Source organism: Theropithecus gelada, chromosome 14, assembly GCF_003255815.1.
Source record: "Theropithecus gelada isolate Dixy chromosome 14, Tgel_1.0, whole genome shotgun sequence".
In the NCBI taxonomy this organism is placed as follows: Eukaryota; Metazoa; Chordata; class Mammalia; order Primates; family Cercopithecidae; genus Theropithecus; species Theropithecus gelada.
In genome coordinates this window covers 43,164,657-43,186,957 of record NC_037682.1, presented here as the reverse complement: position 1 = coordinate 43,186,957, position 22,301 = coordinate 43,164,657, and the positions used below count along the sequence as shown (strand labels likewise).

General features: G+C 33.9%; 1 protein-coding gene across 1 annotated transcript in view; it reads left to right on the top strand.

Moving 5' to 3' along the window:
* Positions 1-1,877: 1,877 nt before the first annotated feature.
* ANO5 (anoctamin 5) overlaps positions 1,878-22,301 on the top strand; it is a 72,662-nt gene continuing 52,238 nt past the window's right edge. Inside the window, exons 1-6 of the mRNA XM_025355794.1 lie at positions 1,878-1,928; positions 3,377-3,427; positions 10,334-10,375; positions 13,225-13,338; positions 18,057-18,125; positions 19,395-19,679. Coding sequence (XP_025211579.1) covers positions 1,878-1,928; positions 3,377-3,427; positions 10,334-10,375; positions 13,225-13,338; positions 18,057-18,125; positions 19,395-19,679 — 612 coding nt within the window. The remainder of the gene's footprint in view (positions 1,929-3,376; positions 3,428-10,333; positions 10,376-13,224; positions 13,339-18,056; positions 18,126-19,394; positions 19,680-22,301) is intronic.

Below are 22,301 nucleotides of genomic sequence, written 5' to 3'. Positions count from 1 at the left end.
ATGTTGAGATCTTTCACTAAAGAGGAAATATGATGGCAAATAAACATATGAAAAGAACTTCAATATCACTAGCCACTAAGAAATGCAAAATAAGATCTAAGTAGATATCAGTATATGCCTATTAGAAGAGCTAAAATATAAAATAGTGACAATACAACTTACTGGTAAGGGTGCAAAGAAACTAGATCTCTCATACATTGCTGGTGAAATATAAAATGATACAGTCATTCTGGAAAACTGTTGGGCAGTTTCTTAAAAACCTAAATTGTAATTTTCATGTCAGTTGGGTAATCATATTCTTGGGGATTTATCCGGCAGAAATGTAAACATATATTCACCCGCAAAACCTAAACACAGATATTCATAGCAGCTTTATTTGTAGTAGCCAAAACTGGAAATAACCTAAATGTCCTATAGCAGGTGAATAGTTAAAGTGTGGCACAATCGTATCATGTAAAACTACCCATCAGTAAAAAGGAATGAACTATTAATAAACACAACTTTGATAGATCTCCAGGACATTGTGCTAAGTGGAAAAAATATCTTAAAGGAACACATATGTTATGATTCCATTTTTATGACACTCCTGAAATGACAGTATACAGATGGAGAACAAATTAGTGATTTCTAGGGACTTGGATGTTGAGGGGAAGGAAAATGGACATAAATTTAAAAAGGTGGTATGAGGGAGATCTTTGTGGATGAAATAGCTCTATACCTTGACAGGGCTGAGTCTTACCCAAACTTACCAATGTGACAAAATTACTTTCAACTATACAGACACATTACTCGTGTCAACTTCCTGATTATTATATTTTACTATGGTTATGTAAGATGAAAATAACCATTGGAGGAGACTGGGTAGGGGTTACATGAGATCTCTGTGTATTATTTTGGCAAGTTCCTGTGAAGCTATAGTTACTGCAAAATAAAAAGTTAAAAAAAGTGAATACAACTTATTTCACTTTCCTCAATGCTAAATTATATTTTTTCTGACACTCAAATGCAATAAAAACAGGCTCTACACATTGCAGTCGTTTGTTTTTCACCCCATCTATGGACAGGAGGCAGGCAATTTTCAAAAAAATAAGTATTATAGCATATTCATTCAACTATTGGATTGAGGCAGAATTGACTAGAAATCAATGGATTTTGTCCAGCAACAAATTTATAGATATTATGAATGTTTAGGCTTTTACAAGACAGAAGAATATGTAGGAATTCTAGGTTCATTATTTCAAAATTATTTTATACTTTGAAAGGGTCTTCTGTACTTTCATGATTGCTTAAATATTTAAAGAGCTATTCTAGTTTTACCTCTGATTTATAATTAGTATGAGTCCATCATTGGACATTGTTACAATCTTTTTGGAAATCAGAAAATGCATGTGAATTAAACATGTATCACATTATTAACATACTTATTATATGATTACTCGATAGTAACAAACATTAATTTTAAAAAGCCAAAATTTATTGAGAACTTCCCTTGTATTATTTAATCTCACTGTATGGAAGTTATGGTTTGGAGAGGTTAACTTGCTCAAGTTTACAAATGTAATCAGTTTTACATACGTATTTAATGGGTTTTATATAATTGAAGAAAAAAGTTATGAGGCAAACTGAAACTATATAAATTGTTTTATTGTTATATCTCCTATGTTTTGAAGCTGGGATTCTGAACACAGGTAATCTGATTCTAAAGCTCCTTATTCACTGTTTAATATTTCTTTAAGAACGCTGTTTTAAGAATTGTGTCTGAAAGTACATCAAGGATTCTCGTTTTGCTTAAGACTAAGCTTGGTAAGAAATGAGACAATGACATACTCAGCAAAATAGTTATTTTATTTTACATTCTGCAAAGTGAAGTTATAACGATGTCTTTTGATTGGAAATCAGAGCAAAGATTTTTCCTAAAGGGAGAGCTTGTAAAGTGACTAGCCTGGTTGCTTTTGAATATATGGTTTTCTTCTATCCTTCTGTAAGCAAAACAACTAACATTTCTCTAGGATAATTGGAAAAACTTATCAGGAGTCAATATAAATGAAGCTATAATAAATTTATTTATTGTCTTAGTAGAAATATAGCTGCACAGTGTATTTTTAGAGGCCACTATTTCAGAATTAAGTGATCAAGATGCTTGTTAACTTCATTTGCTGTCTGTTGTATTTAAACAAGCTAGTGGAATTCATTCAAGGTCCACAAGTAGATATAATCACATATAAGTGGATTCTAATTATAACTGTATTTTAGGCCTGTATTTACTCACAGATTCTCAGTCTTCCCACTCCCTCCCCCCCACCGTTTCAGTATTACTTTAGTACAATAGATTGCATTATCTTGTAATTTATATTAAATATAGTAGTATGAAAATTGTATGGTTTCAAAATTATCTTTCATTCTCTTTTAAAGAACACAGAGAAATTACTGCCTTTTGCCACATTCTGTTACTTTACTTTTGTAGCACTGGGTATATTTCCAAGGTTCTCTTTGAGTATGTTTTAAATATGTCTGTCGCACATTTTATCTGCTATTTTGAAAACTGATTTGCCCAGCATTATTTGGGCGTAATGAGATACTGATTGTGATTTTTCCAAGAATAAGGTAAGTGAATTCCAATCTGGACATGAATTTCCAATCATTTCTGTTAGTTGCTGTCTCTCCATATCTATCTGTCACTAGAGACTGCTGAGAAGTGATTGGGTGTTATCTCAGGTCTGTGTCCTGTGGTGTGTGGACCATCATGTAACCTGAGGAATTGGGAATCTACCCAATACACAGAGGGAAGCGTCCCTATTGTGTTAATTATAAGTGGTTTATGTGTATTTTTATACATGTATGGCTTTTTTTGGAGGAGTTATAAATTCAAATTCTTAAGAATTCTGATGGTGTATTTTCCAAGGTATTCCCTTTAATGATTTCAAATAATTGTTGAAGGGCGTAAAATAGCCGATTAATTCTGCCCTTCCTGTTGGTCCTGTTCAGGATGCAGCATCATAAAAAGATTAGACCTCCTTGTTATTTCTCAGTAATGTAGTAGTTCTTAACCATTTCTTGTATCTGATTTTTTTTATGATTTGAGAAAGCTACCTCCCAAATACTACTTCTCTCTGAAGCTCACTGTCTGTCCTCACTGCACAGACAAACACACCCTGCCCCACAGACACATTTACAGATACATAGGACGCATACATGGACACACATGCCTATGTATACATATATATATATGCCTACAGTTTTGCATATGATTTAACATGGTTCCAGATTAAGTGTTTCTGCATAGAGATTACAGAGTTTTTGTTACTGAAATGTAAAAGTTCCCTTTGCTCCACCTGCACTATTAATAATAACATTATATCTTCCCTGGTACTGTTAGCAGAGCCTGAGCAGCAGAGAGACCAGCTTTCTCATCAATGAAGAAACAACGGTAAGCAACAACCAGTACTATCCTTTCTTGCATGGACACAGATGGGGCATTTTTGTAGTCTGCAATGGTGATGCTCTTTTCCAGTTCAGTTATTTGACATGCTCTCATACATGGTATTTGATAATGTATTACTTTAGGAAAAAAAAATCAGTTTCTTTGAGGGGGGAAACACATCAGACATATCAATAAGAATGACACACTAAGTATAACACTTTGCTTGGATTTTATTTTTTCTGTGAGAAAATGAAGAGTCTAAGAGGTGTAATGGCTTGACCAGTGTTATCAATATGTTTAAGAGGCTGATGCTTGACTAGCACTCAAGTTTCTGAGGCTTAGTTCAGTATTCTTTCTCCATTGCATCACTCTTCTTGTCTCTAAGTACATGCCTGCAGATAATCATGAAAAATTACAATTCATTTAAAAATCAAACTTAAATGTCAATTAAAAGGCTGGTAAAGGGACCCGAACATTTTCATTAGTTGCCTAGTAAGTAAAAAATTCCATTTGGGAAGATAGGGAAATAGAGTTATATTCTTATACTGATAATTTTAGCAAGGATGATAGTTTGCTTTTCACTAGGGTACTAATCTTTAGTGTTCTGGAATGAGGATTGTGATATTGATCAAATTAAAACAATTGAAATGTTGTTGGTTTGTTTTCTTTTTTAATTTATTTTTACTTTTTTTTTTTTTTAACTACATAAAGCATTTTTACATGATTCCAAAGTTGAAATCTACAGATCAGATAACATTTAGATGAGCCTAAAGCTTATACAATTTTGGTATCACTCTTTAAGAAACATATGGAAAAATATTTTACTTTAAAACATTGACGAAAATATTTTACCATGAGAACACATTGTTAGAGTCCTTCCTAAACCCTTGGAAGGGGCAGATGCAACTAAGATGCCCTGAAGATCATACTTTACTAGCTTGAAGGTAAATCTATCTTAGGTTAAAAATATGAAACAAAGTGTTTTCAGAGAAATCTTTCTTCTTTATCCTCTCAGTCTTTTTATATAATAGTTACCATTTTTGTTTGGTTTATTTTTCCAATGCTATTACAAATGTTGCTAAAATGAATACTCTTGGGAATTAGTCTTATAATATTTTGGTCATTTTATTTTTCTACATGGAATTCATTTATCAGAGAATAAAGGTATATGTAATTTGTAATTTTCAAGTATGTTGCCAAATTCCCCTGCCTTTTGTGTTTGTAACAAACCTATGAGAGTGCCTGTTTCCCACAACCCTATCAGCAGTGTGTTGTTACCCTCCTAGATTCTTGCCTGTCTCATGGTAGTGAGATAGATAATGGCTATTGGGAGCTATTTCACTTAGCACAGTTCTTAGTATCATTTAAAATTGCATTTCTCACAACATATGTGAGATATTCATCTTTTTCTGCATTGAGTGGTCATTTAAATTTATTTTGCTAGATCACTCTGTTCATATATCTTGTCCATTTGCTGTCAGAGTTTTCTTTTTACTCTTGATTTTTTTGGAGCTCTTTACATATTTATTGTTATCTCCTTGCCTGTGACAGAAGTTGCAGATACTTTCCCCAAATATGTTAAATACATATAATTTAATTTTTAAATTCTAAATGACTTTAAAATGATGTATGGTATTTGATTCACTAATGTTGACATTGTCTTTGATTAAATAGTAATTTGTTTAACAGTAGGCTTCTTTTAAAAAATATACTTTATTTTAATATCGTTTTATATTTTATTATAAAGAAAATATAAACAGAGTTTCTTATACCCCACACTCATTTTCTCCTATTATTAGAATCTTAAATTAGTATGGTACATTTGTAACAATAAACCTATATTGGTGCATTATTATCAAATAAAGTTCATGCTTTATCCAGATTTCCTTAGTTTTCCCCTAAGATCCTTTTCCTATTCCAATATCTCATTGAGGATGCAGCATTGCATTTAGTATTCATGTCTCCTCAGGCTCCTCTTGGTTGTGACAGTTTCATGTACTTTTGGTTTTTATATCCTTCACAGCTTTGACAAGGAGTACTGGTCAGGTGTTTTGTAGAATGTCCTTCAATTGGGACTTTCCTGATTTTTTTTTTTTTTATGATTAGACTTGGATTATGTGTTTTTGGAGGAAGATAATAGAAGTGTCGTTCTCTTCATGTCATATCAAGGGTATATTCTATCAACATGACTTAATCACCCTTAATGTTTTAACCTTGATTACCTGGCTTGAAGTAACGTTTAACAGACTTCTTCACTGTAAAGTTACTCTTTTGTTTTTTTCTCCCTTTCCATACTGCATTCTTCAGATGAAAGTCACTATTTGCAGCCTACACAAAAAGATGGGGATTATGCTCTCCCTCGTTATAGGTGAATCCATTATTTGGAATTGTTTTGTGTGTGTGGGAGATCTTTCTTCCTTTCTTTTTGTCAGTATGTACTTCTGGATATTTATTTTATGCTTTATGTTATAACCAGTTATAAACCAAATACTACTTTATTTTCTTGCTCAAATTGTTCTAGCTTTGTCTATTGGAAGTTTTTTTTTTTTTTTTTTTTTTTTTTTTTTTTTTGTGACAACGTCTTGCTCTGTTGCCCAGACTGGAGTCCAGTGGCATGATCATAGCTCACTGTGGCCTTAGACTCCTGGGCTCAAGTAATCCTCTCACCTTCGCCTCCCTTAGATTACAGGAGTATACCACCACACCCAGCTAATTATTATTATTATTATTATTATTATTATTATTGTTATTATTTTGAAAATTGGATCTCACTGTGTTGGTCACGCTGCTCTCAAATTTCTGGGCTCAAGCAGTCTTCCCATCTCAGCTTTCTGAGTGGTTGGAATTACAAGACATAAGCCATATCACTTGGCCAGGAGCTTTTCAGTTGACTCCTGTATTCCCTTGGCATACCCCTATTGTTGTGCTTAGTTTTGTTTTGAGTATTTTCCTACTTTCTGACAAGATGCTCCAAGCTCATCTGGTACATTTCCTGCCTCAGTCCTAGAATCAACTGTGTGCCCAAGGAATGTTTTTTTTTTCTTTTCTATCATAGAAATATCACAAAAGAAAAATCTGTATAAATCAGGGTCCTATTAGGCCTACTCAGTGTAGGATAATTTAAGAAGGACTTCATAAAAACTTTTATAAAAATGGAGTGTAAGGGAATCTCTGTATATATAGGTCTAGTAATCTTGAATTTATTAAAATCCATAGAACTGAAGGGAATAGTGTAAGGAGCACTTATTGGAACCCAAAAGGAAAAAGTCATATACCAAAGACATTATCAGGGGGCACAATGACCTTTAGTGAGGGGACACAGCCTTCCTGAATTCAACCTTAGGAAGGAAAACACTATTCTTTCCAATCATTCGTGAGAACCAAGAGGTCAAGGGAGCTCTTTGGCACAGGACAAAAGCAGGGTGGAGAGGAGTGGAGAGTGAATATGCTGGGATAAACCAACGGAATATCACTGGATATGTTTTTGGGTGAAAAAATAGAGTCTTGTGGTTTCTACTGTGATTATTATGACAGAAACTCAGTATCAATTATTTTATAAATATAGAATAATTAATGTAATTTAAAATTCTATTTGAAATAAAATAGTGAAGAGTGGATGAGTACCTAAATAGTTACACAGATTGTGAGTATAGAAAGGTCAGTAAAGCCACTGAATGCAATATAGCAAGATGGAAACTATTATGCTTAAGATAACCTATCTTAAAGTGACTACTATACGGGACTGGACATAATAGTTAGGTAAGTATTTAGAGTTTAGTAAGCAAAGAATGGGAATTGAAAAGATACACTAAAGTTTGCTTAAATAATGACAGATATGCAATTAGCAGATTTTGAAGGAGTATGGGCCTTGTTAACCTCAAGGATGATATTCCAAATATTTAATAACTGATATGGCATAGGCACAAACCAATCAGAAGGGGCCTTTGAGTAAAATGACAAGAAGCAATTAGTGTGAATATTAGCACAGTATTTATAATTGATATGTGAATATATTTAGATATTATCACCTTATGATACAGTCATTAATTCAGTCTCCTAGTGATTTCATCCAGTTTCATGGCTTTAAATACAATTGATATGCCATCTCAATTCTCAAATTTAAGTTTCGAGTGTAGTCATTTCTCCTCAACTTCAGTTTTAAATATCCAAATGCTTTCTTATTATATGCATGTGGATGTCTGAAAGATATCTCAAGATTAATATGTCCAAAATGTAATTCTTGATCTTCCCCTACCAAAAAGCCTGTTTGTCTGAAGTCTTTTCCATCTCAGCAACAACACACAATATATTCTTTTCATTGCTCAAGTCCAAAATTAAAAAAAAAAGGTTTTATCTTCATTGGTTCTACATTAGACACAATAAAATTCACCCTTTTTAAGTGTGTAGTTTGATGAGTTTTAACAAAATTCATGTAGAAAATTTCCTTTTCCTCAAAAAGTTCCCCTTAGCAGTTTTCCTCCTACTCTATTCTAGGCAACTGCTGATTTTTTTTCTTCCTAATATAATATATAAATGGGATTTTACAGTATACACTAGTTTGTATCTGGCTTCTAGCTGCTTTTGCTCATCATAATGCTTCTAAGACTCATCCAAAACTCCAATATTACTAGTAAATTGATTCTTTTTGAATATATCTGTACTAGAGATATCATTATTTATTTTATTTTATGGCTCAGTAATATTTCATTGTATAGATATACTGAAATTTATTTGTCTACTCACCCATTGATGGATATTTGGATAGTTTTCAGTTTGAAGACCATTATGAATAAGGCTGTTATGAACATTCATGTAAGAAGTGTTTTTAGAGATGTATGTTTTCATTAATCTTGGGTAATTTCCTAGGAGTAGAATTTCTGGGTCATGTGGAAAATATAGGTGTAACTTTATGTAAAACTGTCACACTATTTTTGAAAGTGGTTGTACCATATTTTATTCCTACCAGCAATGTATAAGAGTTCTATTTGCTGTACATCTTCACCAGTATTTGATATTGATATTGATAGCTTTTTAATTTCAGTAATTCTAGTGGATGAGTAGTAATATCTTGTGATTTCAACTCTCATTTCTTTTATAAATAATGATGTTGCCCATCTTTTCATGGGCATATTGGACATTCATAGATCTTCTTTCGTGAACCATTCAAATCTTTTCTGCATTTAAAAAACTTGAGTTGATTATCTTTGTATTGACTTGTAAGAGTTGTTTATGTATTCTGGATGCGAGACCATTGTCAATCTTACTTATTGTGAACATTTTCTTCCAATTTGTTGCTTGCCTTTTCGTTTACATGCAGTGTTCTTAGAAAAGCACATTTAGAAGTATAGAAGTTCAATTTCTCATATTTTATCTTTTATCATCCATGCTTTTTGTGTTCTATTTAAGAAATATTTGCCTACACCAAAGTGGGGGAGATTTTCTAAGATTTTCTTCAGTTTTATAGTTTTAGTTTTTATGTTTAGGTCTATGATCCATGGAAGTCATAATATGGCCCTGCATGGTCCTTTAGTGTGGGACTCTTTCATTTGTCTTAACAATTCTTTAATGAGTTTAGGGAAAGCATCTGAGAAAAATAGTAACCTGTGAATCTCGTGAAAGATGCCAAGAAAATAAAAATGCTGAAGTGAAAAATTTCAGGCCATCAAAATAATATAGTTTAAAATATATTTTATGCAATGACCAATGTTTGTCTTATATCTTTTGTATTTTAAAATAACAGCAATATTAACTCCTCTATCTACATATGGAAGGCATTAGTTTACAGGGCAGAAATTTTCACTCCAGTAGTTTCACCAGTTGCTTAGACTTCTTCAGCCTATTCCAGGAAGAGATTAGGTTAAGAAATTGTATTGGATTATTTATCCATTCATTACAGTATAAAATACACTCAATTCTTGCTCATTTATGCTATAGGTTTGGTTTTCTTTCAAATATAGTTGAGTATCCCAGATATTTTTAGGTAATTGATCTTGTGTTTTAAATAATGACCATGTAATTGAAGATTGGAGACAACTCAGCATTTGAATAACTGAATGACTTTTTTTGTAATCTAGTATATTGCATGTTCATGAAATTAAAAATAAAACAACCCTGGGTAAACTTTCCATACTACACATCATCTCAGTATAAATGTAGTAATTTTACTTTCTTTTCCTGGTTATATACAGGCACACTTAACAAAATATCTATTTTACTCTATATTTTTATTATTTTCATGTTTTCTTTTATTATCATTATTTTTCTCTTCCTTAATTATGTTCTTTGCAGGGACATGAATGAAACTGGAGGCCATTATCCTTAGCAAACTAACAGAAAAACAGAAAACCAAATACTGCATGTTCTCTTACTGATAAGTGGGAGCTAAATGATGAGCACACATGGACACATAGAAGGAAGCAACACACTGGGGTCTTTCGGAGGGTGGAGGATGGGAGGTGGGAGAGAAGCAGGAAAAATAACTACTGGGTACTATGCTTAATACCTGGGTGATGAAATAATCTGTAAAACCAACCCCCGTGACACATATTTCCTTATGTAACAAATCTACACATCCTGCACATGTACCCCTGAACTTAAAAAAAAAGTTGAAATAAATATAATAAAATATAAATCCACAAATATTTGTTATTTTTAGTCGCTGTTTAAAGAATTTAGGAAAATTTACTTTGAAGTCTCCTTATTTTCTTTACGTGTTAATTGCTTTCTTCCCATTTTTTTCTTCTTTTTTCCTTGCTAATTTCTATCCTCCAGTTTGAAATGTCATGCACACAAACACACACACATACATTTATAAAATGATCATATTGAGGGTTAGTTTGTCTGTGTCTGTTTTTGGAATCTTTACTGTAATTCTGGGCAGGAATTGCTAATTCTTTGTTGGTTGCTTCACAGCCTGCAAAGCGATTCAATTTGTTCCTGAGGCGGCGGCTTATGGTAAAACCAGTGCTGAATGATGCTGCTTATGCTCTGAATGGCTGCAGTGGTAGCCTTAGTTATTTTTCTTCTAATAGAATACTTTGATTTAGGGGAACATTGTCACTGATTCCTAGTCCCCAGGCAACTGAAGTTTAAGAATAGTGATTCTTAATTTGTTTTGGATTAGATTAAATCTATAGATCCTCTTCCTAAAATGTATACACACACACACAATTCATACAGTTTCAGAGGTTTATGAACTCTCATCAGCAATGCAGGGTTTTATTTTGTTTTGTTTTCAGATAGAGTCTCACTCTGTCGCCCAGGCTGGAGTGCAGTGGTGCAATTACGGCTCACTGCAGCCTCAACCTCCCGGGCTCATGTAATCCTCCCACCTCAGCCTCCTGAGTAACTGGGACCACAGGGGCATGCCACTATGCTCAGCTAAGTTTTGTATTTTTAGGAGAGTTGAGTGGTTTCACCATGTTGTCCAGGCTGGTCTCCAACTCCTGAGCTCAAACAATCATCTTGCCTCAGCCTCTCAAAGTGCTGGGATTACAGGCATGAACCACCACACCCAGCCGGTAATTCAGGTTTTTGAACCACAGGATAACTACATCCTTTACAGAGAAGCCACTCAGATGTTTACATAATTACAAATAGGTATTTCTAAGGACAAGCCAAGTATAAACACAAATGCCCAGACGTACTACAAAATGTATTTATATCATGTTTTGAGCAAAACAAAATCATGATGTGTTTTAGTAACATTCAGTTATATGTGACAGAATTATCAGATTTTTCTGCCTCAGCCTTAACTGATTTTTATTAGTAGTCCTGAGACATGTCCCTCATGGTGACTTACAAGGCTCCCAGTGATTTTTTTTCCCGTATTTAAAACAGATTTATAGTGTATCGTCAGGGTGTGATATAATGATAGAAATTTGGGTTTTCCTAGCTAGCTTTTGGCCTTCAGGACGACAGTATGTTTACCTATTTTTGACTGAGCACTCAGGAAAATCATTGGAGTTACTATTCTCTTAGCTACTTTGTCTATTTTCTAGTCAAAGACTCTGAATATGAGTTTTGTTAATTCCTGTGTGCACATGTTCTGTCACCAGAACTGCTCTTTGTGTACCCAGATTTAGCTTGTGTAAACAATATAAGTACCTGTTAATATATTAGTTTTTGAAAACAAAACAAAACAAAAACAACAAAAAACCCCTATCATACAAAATGTGACTGTCACAGACTTAGAGCAAGAGTACTATTTTTTTCTTCTAATTTTTGAACTTTGATTTTATTTAGTCTAAGTAGTATATTATTTCTGCCTCAGTTGCCTTCCAAGAATTTTGGTGGATTTCATAAGATGCTAACGCTGTGATGATTTACAAGAGTGCCAATGATTTGTTTGGTTTTGTTTTTTCTTTCTTTTCAATTTTTAGTGATTTATAAGCAAAGTGTAGTGTGATAGCAGTTTGATTTTTCTCAGATTCTTTTACTTTCTTTTAGGAAATAGAAGATGGTTATGCATTCTTTGGCTGAGGTGAAGAGAACTCAGACATAACATTTGAGTCACTATATCTTGGCACTTAATCTCTAGATTCCTTAGATGTTTTTTTTAAAATTTATTTGTTCCCTTTTCCACTCATTTCTTCCTGTGCATTGGGAGCTAGTTTTTTTCTGAGACACATCAGCTTTTCATTAGCTATGTAAATGCTCTTACTTTGTTCATAGACCACAGATCAAACATGAGACTTATGGCTTATTCGCATATAACTGATCCTCATCCATTCCTTTTTCTGGGAGGCCTGTCTCACCTGACTTGGGTAAAATAATCCCATAGGGTACACAATAAAAGAAACTCATAAATTAATAGAAACACTGGTTGTCAAAATTAAAACCATATAGTTACTCATTCGCAGGTGAGCTAAAGCAATTGGAAGATTATCTCATTGACAGCCACTGTATTATCTATTTGCATAATTCTAAGTATAATAATACATGTAGGCTATTATGAATATTAAATATTAGATATAAACTTTAAAAGAAAACCAAATCAGTCAAACATGAAATCTCTTTCTTCTAAAGCGCTGTCATATTTAAAGTGAAGGTACTAATGAACTAACTACACAACATGTGAAAGTTGGACTTATAAGTGTAATTATTATACTGAGATAATTCTTGCAAATTTAAACAAAGAATTGATTTTTGCTCACCTGGGAAATTGATGTTGAAGGGCGAGTTGCATGAAACCTAACTTGTGATGCCAGCTAATAAGCTACTTGCTTTCTAATATTTAACTGCACCTTGATTTTATTTTAATCCTTACAAAGTTGAATTAGGAAGTGACAATTTTATAAAAACATAGAATAAATATTAATCATACATTTGTTTTCTTATAGTGAGACTCCATTAATTGGTTTGTAATTAATTGTACCCCCAAATTTGCGTGTAGCCGTGAATTATTTGGTGGACTACGTGAGATGTTGTTTAATAAAGATAACAAGTCAGTCTCTGTGCATTTTGGGATCTGTGTGTGTGTGTGTGTGTGTGTGTGTGTGTGTGTATATATATATATATATCCATTTCATATTTTGGTATGTTTGCAGCATTTTTGTTGTATGTCCATGTAGTTAACATGCTTATCTTCCTCCTGAGTCATTATTGCTTAATCTTTTATATGGAATTTCACTATAAAACAAAACATAATCTGTTGCTAAAAACTCTGGTTATTTGTCTTGACTTGTCATTTCAAGACTGAAAAAAAAGTAGCTGGTGACCAAATTATAAATAATTCCTTTTGTGCTTTTGCCATTTCAGAATAAAACTATAATTTACAATTGTGTCATTTATGTCTCCTGCAGTTTCAAAAAAATCAGCAAAGCAAAGATTCTATCTTCTTCCGAGACGGGATTAGGCAAATCGATTTTGTGCTTTCCTATGCTGATGACATAAAGAAAGACGCAGAGTTAAAGGCGGTAAGTGCATTATAAGAGAAGTGGGAATAATAAAAAGAAGCACATTTTATAGTTTCACATGGATATCTGCATTGAATTATGTTGTAAAAGTGAAAAGCCCTTAAGTGTTACTGAAACCTTAAACTGAGCGAGATAACTGTAAAGTAGGCAGCTTAAGAATAGACATGTAAAGTCAATGTTATTTTTTGGATATTTTGCATGCTAACTTCTTTTTCTTCTTCTTCCAAGTATCTGATTCTTTTTATAGCTAACTTTAGTATTAAATGTAACATCCAAAATTTGAGGTATGTGTCTGAATATGATAATTGCCTTTTGTATGATATTTTCATTTTGGAAACGTATGACTAATCTATTCCTCCAGGTATAGCCTTTATATTGTGCTCTATTCCTGATTTTGTTTTATTTGTATTACACATCACTTTATGAGCTTATTTGTTCATGTTTTTACTTGTTTGCTGTCTCCAACACTATAAATTAAGTTTATGAGGCCAAGTACTTTGTCTTGTTTATCGCTATATACCCAAATCCTAGAACAGTGGTTGGATTATAATGGATGCTCAATAAATACTCAGTATTTGAAATCATAAATTAATCCATTTTTATACACACATTTACTTATATACTTACAAAATAAATGTCATATAAAATAAAAAGTAAAAATAAAGATATTATTCCCCCAAGACTCTGTACACATACAGGTCTGTCCCTTTTTTCCACCCACTGTCTAGAAAGCCTTCTACCAGGCCTGTGAAATTCATGAACCGTCATCATTTTCGTCTCTTCTCTGAATATTCCTGTAGCAGTCCTCTCAAATGATGGTTATTTTTCTTTACAGAGCATTTCCCTAGAGATGGGGTAAGTGCTGCTTGCCCTCGTTGTATCTTGTCACTAATGTTCTCCTTCACTTTTCCCTGAAATTCCTGAGCTTTAAATCTCATCAGATTTATTATTATCCTGAATTGTTTTTGTTATTTATCTGTCTCTGCATCTTCTATTCCTCAACAATTTTAGCTCCTAGATCACTGTCAGTCTTTCCAGCAATCTTTTTAAATCATTGATAATATCAATTCATACTTGGATGATTATTTTGACACCCTGGCCTCTCTGTTCCTTGAACTCCCTTTTCCAATGATCTTAGCTTCTACTCAGCCATTCACTCACCTAGAACTTGTCATTACTAATAACTGCAACTATTTATAATTTCATTCTATGTGTACAACTGTCTGATTACACCTCACATCTTTCTGATCCACATTCTTCCTCCTTCCACCTCACCAGGACTAGATAAGATGCAATCATCTTACTGATTTTTGCTGCTCTTATTCCCCTCTCACTCTTTATTCAGTTTATGTCTCATGGTCAACAATTGTAATTACTGTGTTACATATCTCATCAAGTCCCTTTCCCCTCTCCCAGTTGTGCTTGACAAAACAACAACTTTAGTTAAACCCAGCCCCACCTACTACATGCCAGCACACATGCAGAAAGGAAAACTTACAATTTACTGACTGACTTTACCTTACATTCGTGCCCATGGACCTTAACTGGGTCCTTATGCTTTGTGGCAATCATACTTTCCTTCCATATTCTATTGCCTCCCACTTTCTTAGATGACTGTTTTATAATGTTTTTTTCTCTCTCACACCTACAACACCTCCTCCCATCTTCAAGCTTAGCTGATCACATTTTTCTGCTTCATTGAGAAAACTGAAGCAAGAAGAGAAAACCTATAAATTTCTACTACCATATCTGTCCATCCACCAGGATTTTTGCTTGTGTAAGCTATCTTACTCTCTGTTACCATAGACCAACTATTTATCCTTCTACCTAAAGGCAACTCCTCCACGTGTGCCCTGCATTCTGTTTCTTCTTGCCTACTATTCAGGAGTGCCAAAGATAGCCCTCAGGTTTGGGGGTTCATTACAAAGAATCACAGGACTCAGTTTATAGTCATGCTTATGGAGACATTTTATTACAGTGAAATGATGAAAAGCAAAACCAGCAAGGGAAAAAGCTCATGGGACAAAGTCTGGAGGAAACCAGGAGCAAGCTTGTAAGGATTCTTCTCTCAGTAGAATCACAGGATATACACTTACTTTTTCCAGCAACAATGTATGAAAACACATGTGAAATATCTATTGGGCAAGCCCATTAAAGTGCACTAGGTTTTTATTAGGGGCTGGTTACCTTGTTGCCTTCAGCTTAGCACATACCAAAATTTCATACTCCCAGAAGGAAAGCAGATATTCAGCATAAATAACACTATTTGGAAAAACAGTATAGGCAAAATGAGTCACTCTTATCAGTTCTGGGAGTGGAAGGAACTCTTCAGAAAAGCAAGTCCCAGACACTAGGACCAACCTTTTGAAAGTTGCAGCCAGGCCTTTCTAAGGATAGGAGTTTAATGCCTGCTTTGTTAACTCATTTCTGTATACTTATTTTGGGATATTGCTCCTAAAATTAGTTCCTCTTTCTCCTAAATTATATTTGATATTCTTTACTAGGCCATTTTCTTCAATGAACAAATAGGCTGTTAATTTTTCTGTATTAAAAAGTTATGAATAAAAACCCTCTTTTTGTCCCAGTTTTCCTATTATCTACTATTTCTGTATTTTTTTCTGCTCAATTATATATTAATCCCTTTCTTTTCAAGCCTTCGTCCCAGCCACTCTGCCCATCTCCTTGTATAAAATCCAGTGGTCAAGCCTTAGCCCTCATCTTACTTGACCTATTAGCAATATTTGACACAGTTGATCCTTCTCTTTTCTATTGTGTATGTTCTTCATGTGGCTTCCAGGACTCCACATTATCTTAGTTTTTTTCTTATTTCACTAGTTGCTCCTTCTCAGTCTTCTCCTAAATCTCTTAGTATTGAAGTGCCTCAGGGCACAGTCCTTAATCCTCACCTTTCCTTAACTTACGCTGATGTATTTGATGATTCTGTCTTACTGTTTTAAAATAATATATTTTATGATTTTATATACATTAATCATACAATCCCTGAATTTACTTTTCCAGTCCACATTTCTCTTCCAACTGTGCATAACTAAATGACTATCCTGCATCTCATACCTTCAATAAGGTACTGGCATAACAACAGACACACAGACTAATGAAATAGAATAGAGAATCCAGATTTAAATCTATGTATTTAAAACAAGCTCATCTTTGAAAAGGGGGCCAAGTACATACAATGGAGAAAAGGTAGGCTTTTCAATAGATGATGATGATAAGACTGGATAATTATATGGAAGAATGATACCAGACGCATAGTTCTTACCATACAAAAGATCAAATCAAAGTGGATTAAAGCTTTGACTGTAAGAACTGAAACTTTGAAACTACTAGAAGAAAACACTGGGGAAATGCTCCAGGATGTTGATCTAGACAGACTTCTTTGGTTAAGACCAGGCAATTAAAGGAAAAATAGACCACTGGGATTATATCAAGCCAAAAACCTTCTGCACAGCAAAGGAAAAGTGCCCATTATTGGATGAATAGGTAAAGAAAACGTGGCAAATACATATAATGGAATATTTTTCAGCCATTGGAAAAACGAAATATTATCATTTGCAGCCATCAATGGAACTGGAAGCCATTATGTTAAGTGAAATAAACCAAGCACGGAAAGACAGATGTCATATGTTCTCACTCATGAGTGGGAGGTAAAAATGTGAATCTCAAGATAGAGTAGATTGGTGGCTACCAGAAGCCAGGAAAGGGAAGGGGAAGGAGGGAGATAAAGGGAGAAAAACAGTATAAATGTATTTATTGCTACTGAACAGTACACTTAAAAATGGTAAAGATGGTAAGTTATATATGTGTATTTTAACTCAATAAAAATGTCTTAAAAATATAAAAATACTTTTTTTTGTCATCAATACATTGCTTTAATAAAGGTGGATGGGTGGTTCACACCTGTAATACCAGTGCTTTGGCAGGCTAAGGCAGGAGGATCAGTTGAGGCCAGGAGTTCAAGGCCAGCCTGGGCAGATAATGAGACCCAGTTTATTTTTAAAAATATATATTTTTTAAAGTATCCAAGTGTGGAGATACCTGCTTGTAGTCCCAGCTACTGAGGAGGCTGGGGAGGATCACTTGAGCCCAGGAGTTTGATGCTATAATGGGCTGTGATCACAACACTGTACTCCAGCCTGGGTGACAGAGCAAGATCCCGTCACTACAAAACAAACAAACAAACAAACAAATGAAAAACTAGGCACCCAAGTGGTTATTTTCAGTAATGACCTATTGTTAAATTTAAGTTTACTTTTTGCTAAGTGAAGCCATTTTGTCCTTCTGGATTAAAAAGTCTTGATGACATATTGGCTTAAAATTCCATTAAATATATAGTTTATTTGAAGAGTATTGATCTTTGTAATAGTGAGTCTTTTCAACTTGGAGCATGTCTCTCTGTTTATAAAGTTTTTAAATTTACGTTATTCAGTAAAGTTTTGTGCATTTCTTCAGATAGAGGCTCTGCGTATTTCCTGGTGATTATTCCTAGATATACTGCATTTTTGTAGTTGTTGCGAATTATAGCACAAGAGAAAAGCAGTACCTGACATTCAGATGGAGCACTTTTATATACAACCATGGGAGAGGCAGAGAGCCATCCAAAGTCACAGCCATTGTATATTGAATCTGTCAATACTGAGCAAATAAAACAAAAGTGCTCTGCATAATTGTGTTGATTTTTTTTTTTTTTTTTGTCATAGGAAAGAAGAAAAGAGTTTGAAAAAAATCTCAGAAAAACAGGTCTTGAGTTGGAAATAGAAGACAAAAGGGTAAATGTAGTTGATAATTTATACCAGACTCTTTAAGTGTTGTTTTATCCTATTCTGGCCTTTGACTGGATAGACTCTGTGTTTGGAGGCAATACAATAGCTCTTTTGGCTACAGATATGTGCACTGGGATGATAAGGCCTGTAGTCTTACAGGTAAGTAGATGAGTACTGTGAATATGCAGTAATAAATGGACACAGTTTGCATTCAGGATACAAAGAAAAAGAAGATGTGGACTTTTTCTCATCATTTTGAAGTCTGGCTATAATCTGGTCCCCTAAATAATTAACCAGGCTGTCTTGCAGCATAACCTGCTGTTTAAGCCAAGACATTCTTTCTGTTCATGAATATACCAAGTTTTCTTTTTAAACTGATTTTTACTGTTTTTCTAGAATTCCCTTCAAAATTGTTTTTAAAGTCCTATTTAATATCTTACCCTATCTATGAAATTTCTAATAGTTTCAGCCTGGGCAACATAACAAGATCCTGTCTCTACAAAAAATAAAAAATAAAAAATTAGTTGGGCATTGTGCCTGTAGTCCAGTACTTGAGAGGCTGAAGCAGGAAGATTGCTGGAGCCCAGGAGTTTCATAGTTGTGCCACTGCACTCCAGCCTTGTCAGCAGAGTGAGGCTCTATCTTAAAAAAAAAAAAAAAAAAAGAAAGAAAAGAAAAAAGAAAACCTAAAGCATTACTCTCCAGTTCTCCCATTTTCAGTGAACTAATAAATTATTATACCATACAATCCGTAATTTTTCCTATGCAATGAACCTTTATTATCTAAAGTTCTTCCTCTTTGTGTAGGCAAAACAAAGAAGTTGGGTAAGAAGAGTGAGTACATTTTACAGTCTATATGTATCCCTTATATTATAACCTAAGTAAAATTTTAAACTTACAGCTAGTTACTAAAAACTTAAGAAATTGCCCAGAACCACATAGGTAATTGTGGATTTAGAGATGAGTATACATTGACCATGAAATATATTTTTAAAAATATTCTTTCTCTGTTTGTGTGTGTCTTTATATGTTTCTTTCTGTCTCTCACATATATACACACATTATATGTATACATATACACATGTTTATGTAACTATAACTATATGTTTTGTGAATTTTGTTTTCTCAAAGTTTTGCCTGAAAATTTCAAAAAATTGAAAATACTTTGATGTGTTTGAGATTTTATAAAATATTATTTATTTTATTTAATCAGCTCAATAACAAACTGATCAGTAAGCTTTCTGCTATTTTGCCTTTTTTTTTTTTTTTATGCAGGACTCTGAAGATGGAAGAACTTATTTTGTCAAGATCCATGCCCCTTGGGAGGTATTAGTTACCTATGCTGAAGTCTTGGGAATCAAAATGCCTATTAAGGAGAGTGATATTCCCCGACCTAAGCAAACTCCTATGAGCTATGTGCTTGGGCCTGTGAGCCTCCCAACGAGTGTGAAGTATCCCCATCCTGAATACTTTACTGCCCAATTCAGCAGACATCGGCAGGAGCTCTTCCTCATCGAAGATCAGGCAACCTTCTTTCCATCCTCATCAAGAAACAGAATTGTAGGTAGAGAAGACCTTTGGGCACATCCCTTTGAATCTGAGATGTATGCTTGTGTGTGCTTTTATACATGTGCAGATGTCATACCATTTCTGCAAGGTGTTTCTGTATAGGATATAAGCATTTGGTGATATTGAGCAGTTTGAAAGTATAATTAGACCACATAAACTCATTACCCTCCCTAACTCTCAAACTGTTGTTTAAAAACGAGTGGTTCATGGTATGGATGTAGTAAAGGAAGAGATGTTATACAGTATTGGAAAAAGCAATTAATTGAGATCTAGAGGACTTTGATTTTGTAAGATCTTTGTAAAATGGTTTTACAGTCTTAGAGTTTGGTTTTATACAGTCAGTGCATAGTAAAGGAAATATTTATCATTCCAAATGGAAATGAAATGTTTTAATTTCTTTATATATGGATAGAATTTGAGAAACCTCAAAACTTTTTTTCCTTCATTTAAAACTGTTTTCTGCCTTCTAAATAGTATTGTTTTCTCTGCATTTGAAGTCCTAGGATCTTTAAGTTTCCCATTAAAACCTCTCTCACAAAGAATCATGGTTTTGTGCCACTATTTCTTTGTGCTTAGACAGGAATAATATCCACTTCATAGGTTACCTAGATAATTAAATTAGTTCAGACATAAAAAGCTTTGAGCAGTGCCTGGCACTATTTTCTTAAAACACTCTCATAATAAGCAGAAGCTATTGTTGTTCAGCCCACCACAATGTCAACAAGCAAAATTCCTTGAGCATCCCCCGAAAAAACTGTTGCCATGGCCTTTGCTCTTGATTTGTCTGCTTTTGCTTTCCCTGAACCACTTCTACCTCTTGGTAGCCATTGCTTTGATTGTGCTTTATCTTCAGGATAGCACTGGCAAAGCCATGGTTCATCCCTGTCATAATTCTTCAAAGAAATTCTTAAGGATCTTGATTCTACTTATTTAAAATTTCCATTGAAAACTGCTTTTGTCTACAGGTGAACTGAGTACAACAATTTTCACACCCATTGATTGGAAAGTTTGCTGAACTATAATTTTCTAGTCAGAATGGTGAAACCTGAACCAGTTGAGATATCTGTGGTGTTGGCCTATTATTTGTGCTGTTCATCTTTGGTCCTCTTCAATTAGGGCATGAACAAGGTGGATTTTTTTCCTTGCAAATTGATGTGAACGGTCTGCGGCTGTGGGCTTCATCTTTGACATCATCTCATCCCTTCTTAAAATGAGTTATTCATTTATAAACTGTTGATCTCTTTAGGGGGATTGTCTTCATAAACTTCATAAACTTTTGGTAAAGCATCAGTGAGGTCACCATTCCTCCCCTCAAGCTTCACCATAAATTTGATATTTGTTCTTGCTTCAATTTTAGCAGAATTTATGTTGCTCTGACAGTGGCCCTTTTCAAACTGATGTGTCCTTCTTAGTCCCTCAAACTAAATCCTGTTCAGACATGTTATAACAAGTTAATATGAGTTTAATTTTGTGCATAAAATTTGAAAACCACACATATCCATTTTTCATGAGTCTTTTGAAGACTCCCTTGTATCCTGAGAAAAAGGAGGTGGGGGAAGTCACTTTCCCTTTTGGCACCAGGGAAAATCTACTTCTTTTACATCTATCCTTCCCCCTGCAGTATCTCCCTTTTGTTGTTACTAACAGTTTATGGTAACAAAGACTAGACACACTTCACTTTCTCCAAATTCTCATTCTTCATTTTATAAATGGTTAGCTGAACTGTTTATCCTTATTGATCCATCAGAACAAGAAGTTGACCTTAACTTGATCAAACTTTAATTAAGCTTCTCTTCTCCCTATAAGAACCTGGACATTAACCTACCCTCAGCTTGAGCCAATATTGTCATGTGTAGCAGCTCCTCCTTAGCATAAAGAAAGATCATCCCTGACACTTGCTTACTTCTCCCTATTAATGAGATCACTTTTCTGCCCGACCTTTCGGATGTTTGCAGATCTCTGAATCTTTCTATTGCAATAGTCCCTCTCCACCTTTTGCAATAACTTTTTTCAAATAACGTCTTTTCAGGCCTAAATTCAGTTTTTTTTTAATTTTACAATACTATACTTTACTTATTATCATAGCTTTATAATACATCTTAATACCTGATAGTGTAAATATTTCCACTTTATTAACATCCCAAGACAGAGTTCTTACTTTGGTGAACCTTTCCTAAGGAAATAATCCAAAATATGTAAAACAGGTCATATTTATGACATTGTTTATAAAAACTAAAACTACCTTGCATAAATTATGATTTCTTTACCAAGATGGGATATTGAGCTGCTCTTAACATGGATGATGAGTTTAGATGATGATGATTCAAGAACTACAACCATTCCAATCAAAGAGTCTTTGAATGGTAAAATGTAAAAGAAAGGAAAGGTTGGGGACTATGTATAAAACAGTGCTGAATAAAAACAAATTTAGCAATTAGAAATACAGAAATTTTGAAGAGTTGCTGGAAGATAAAAAGCAGATGAGATTGAATTCACAGAAATATAAGAACAGAGGACACCAAAGCCCAATTATATTCAGGATAAAACTGATAGAAATATGCAAGTCATTGCAAAGTGGCTGTAGAGATAGGATCACCTTGGCTAATAAATTCA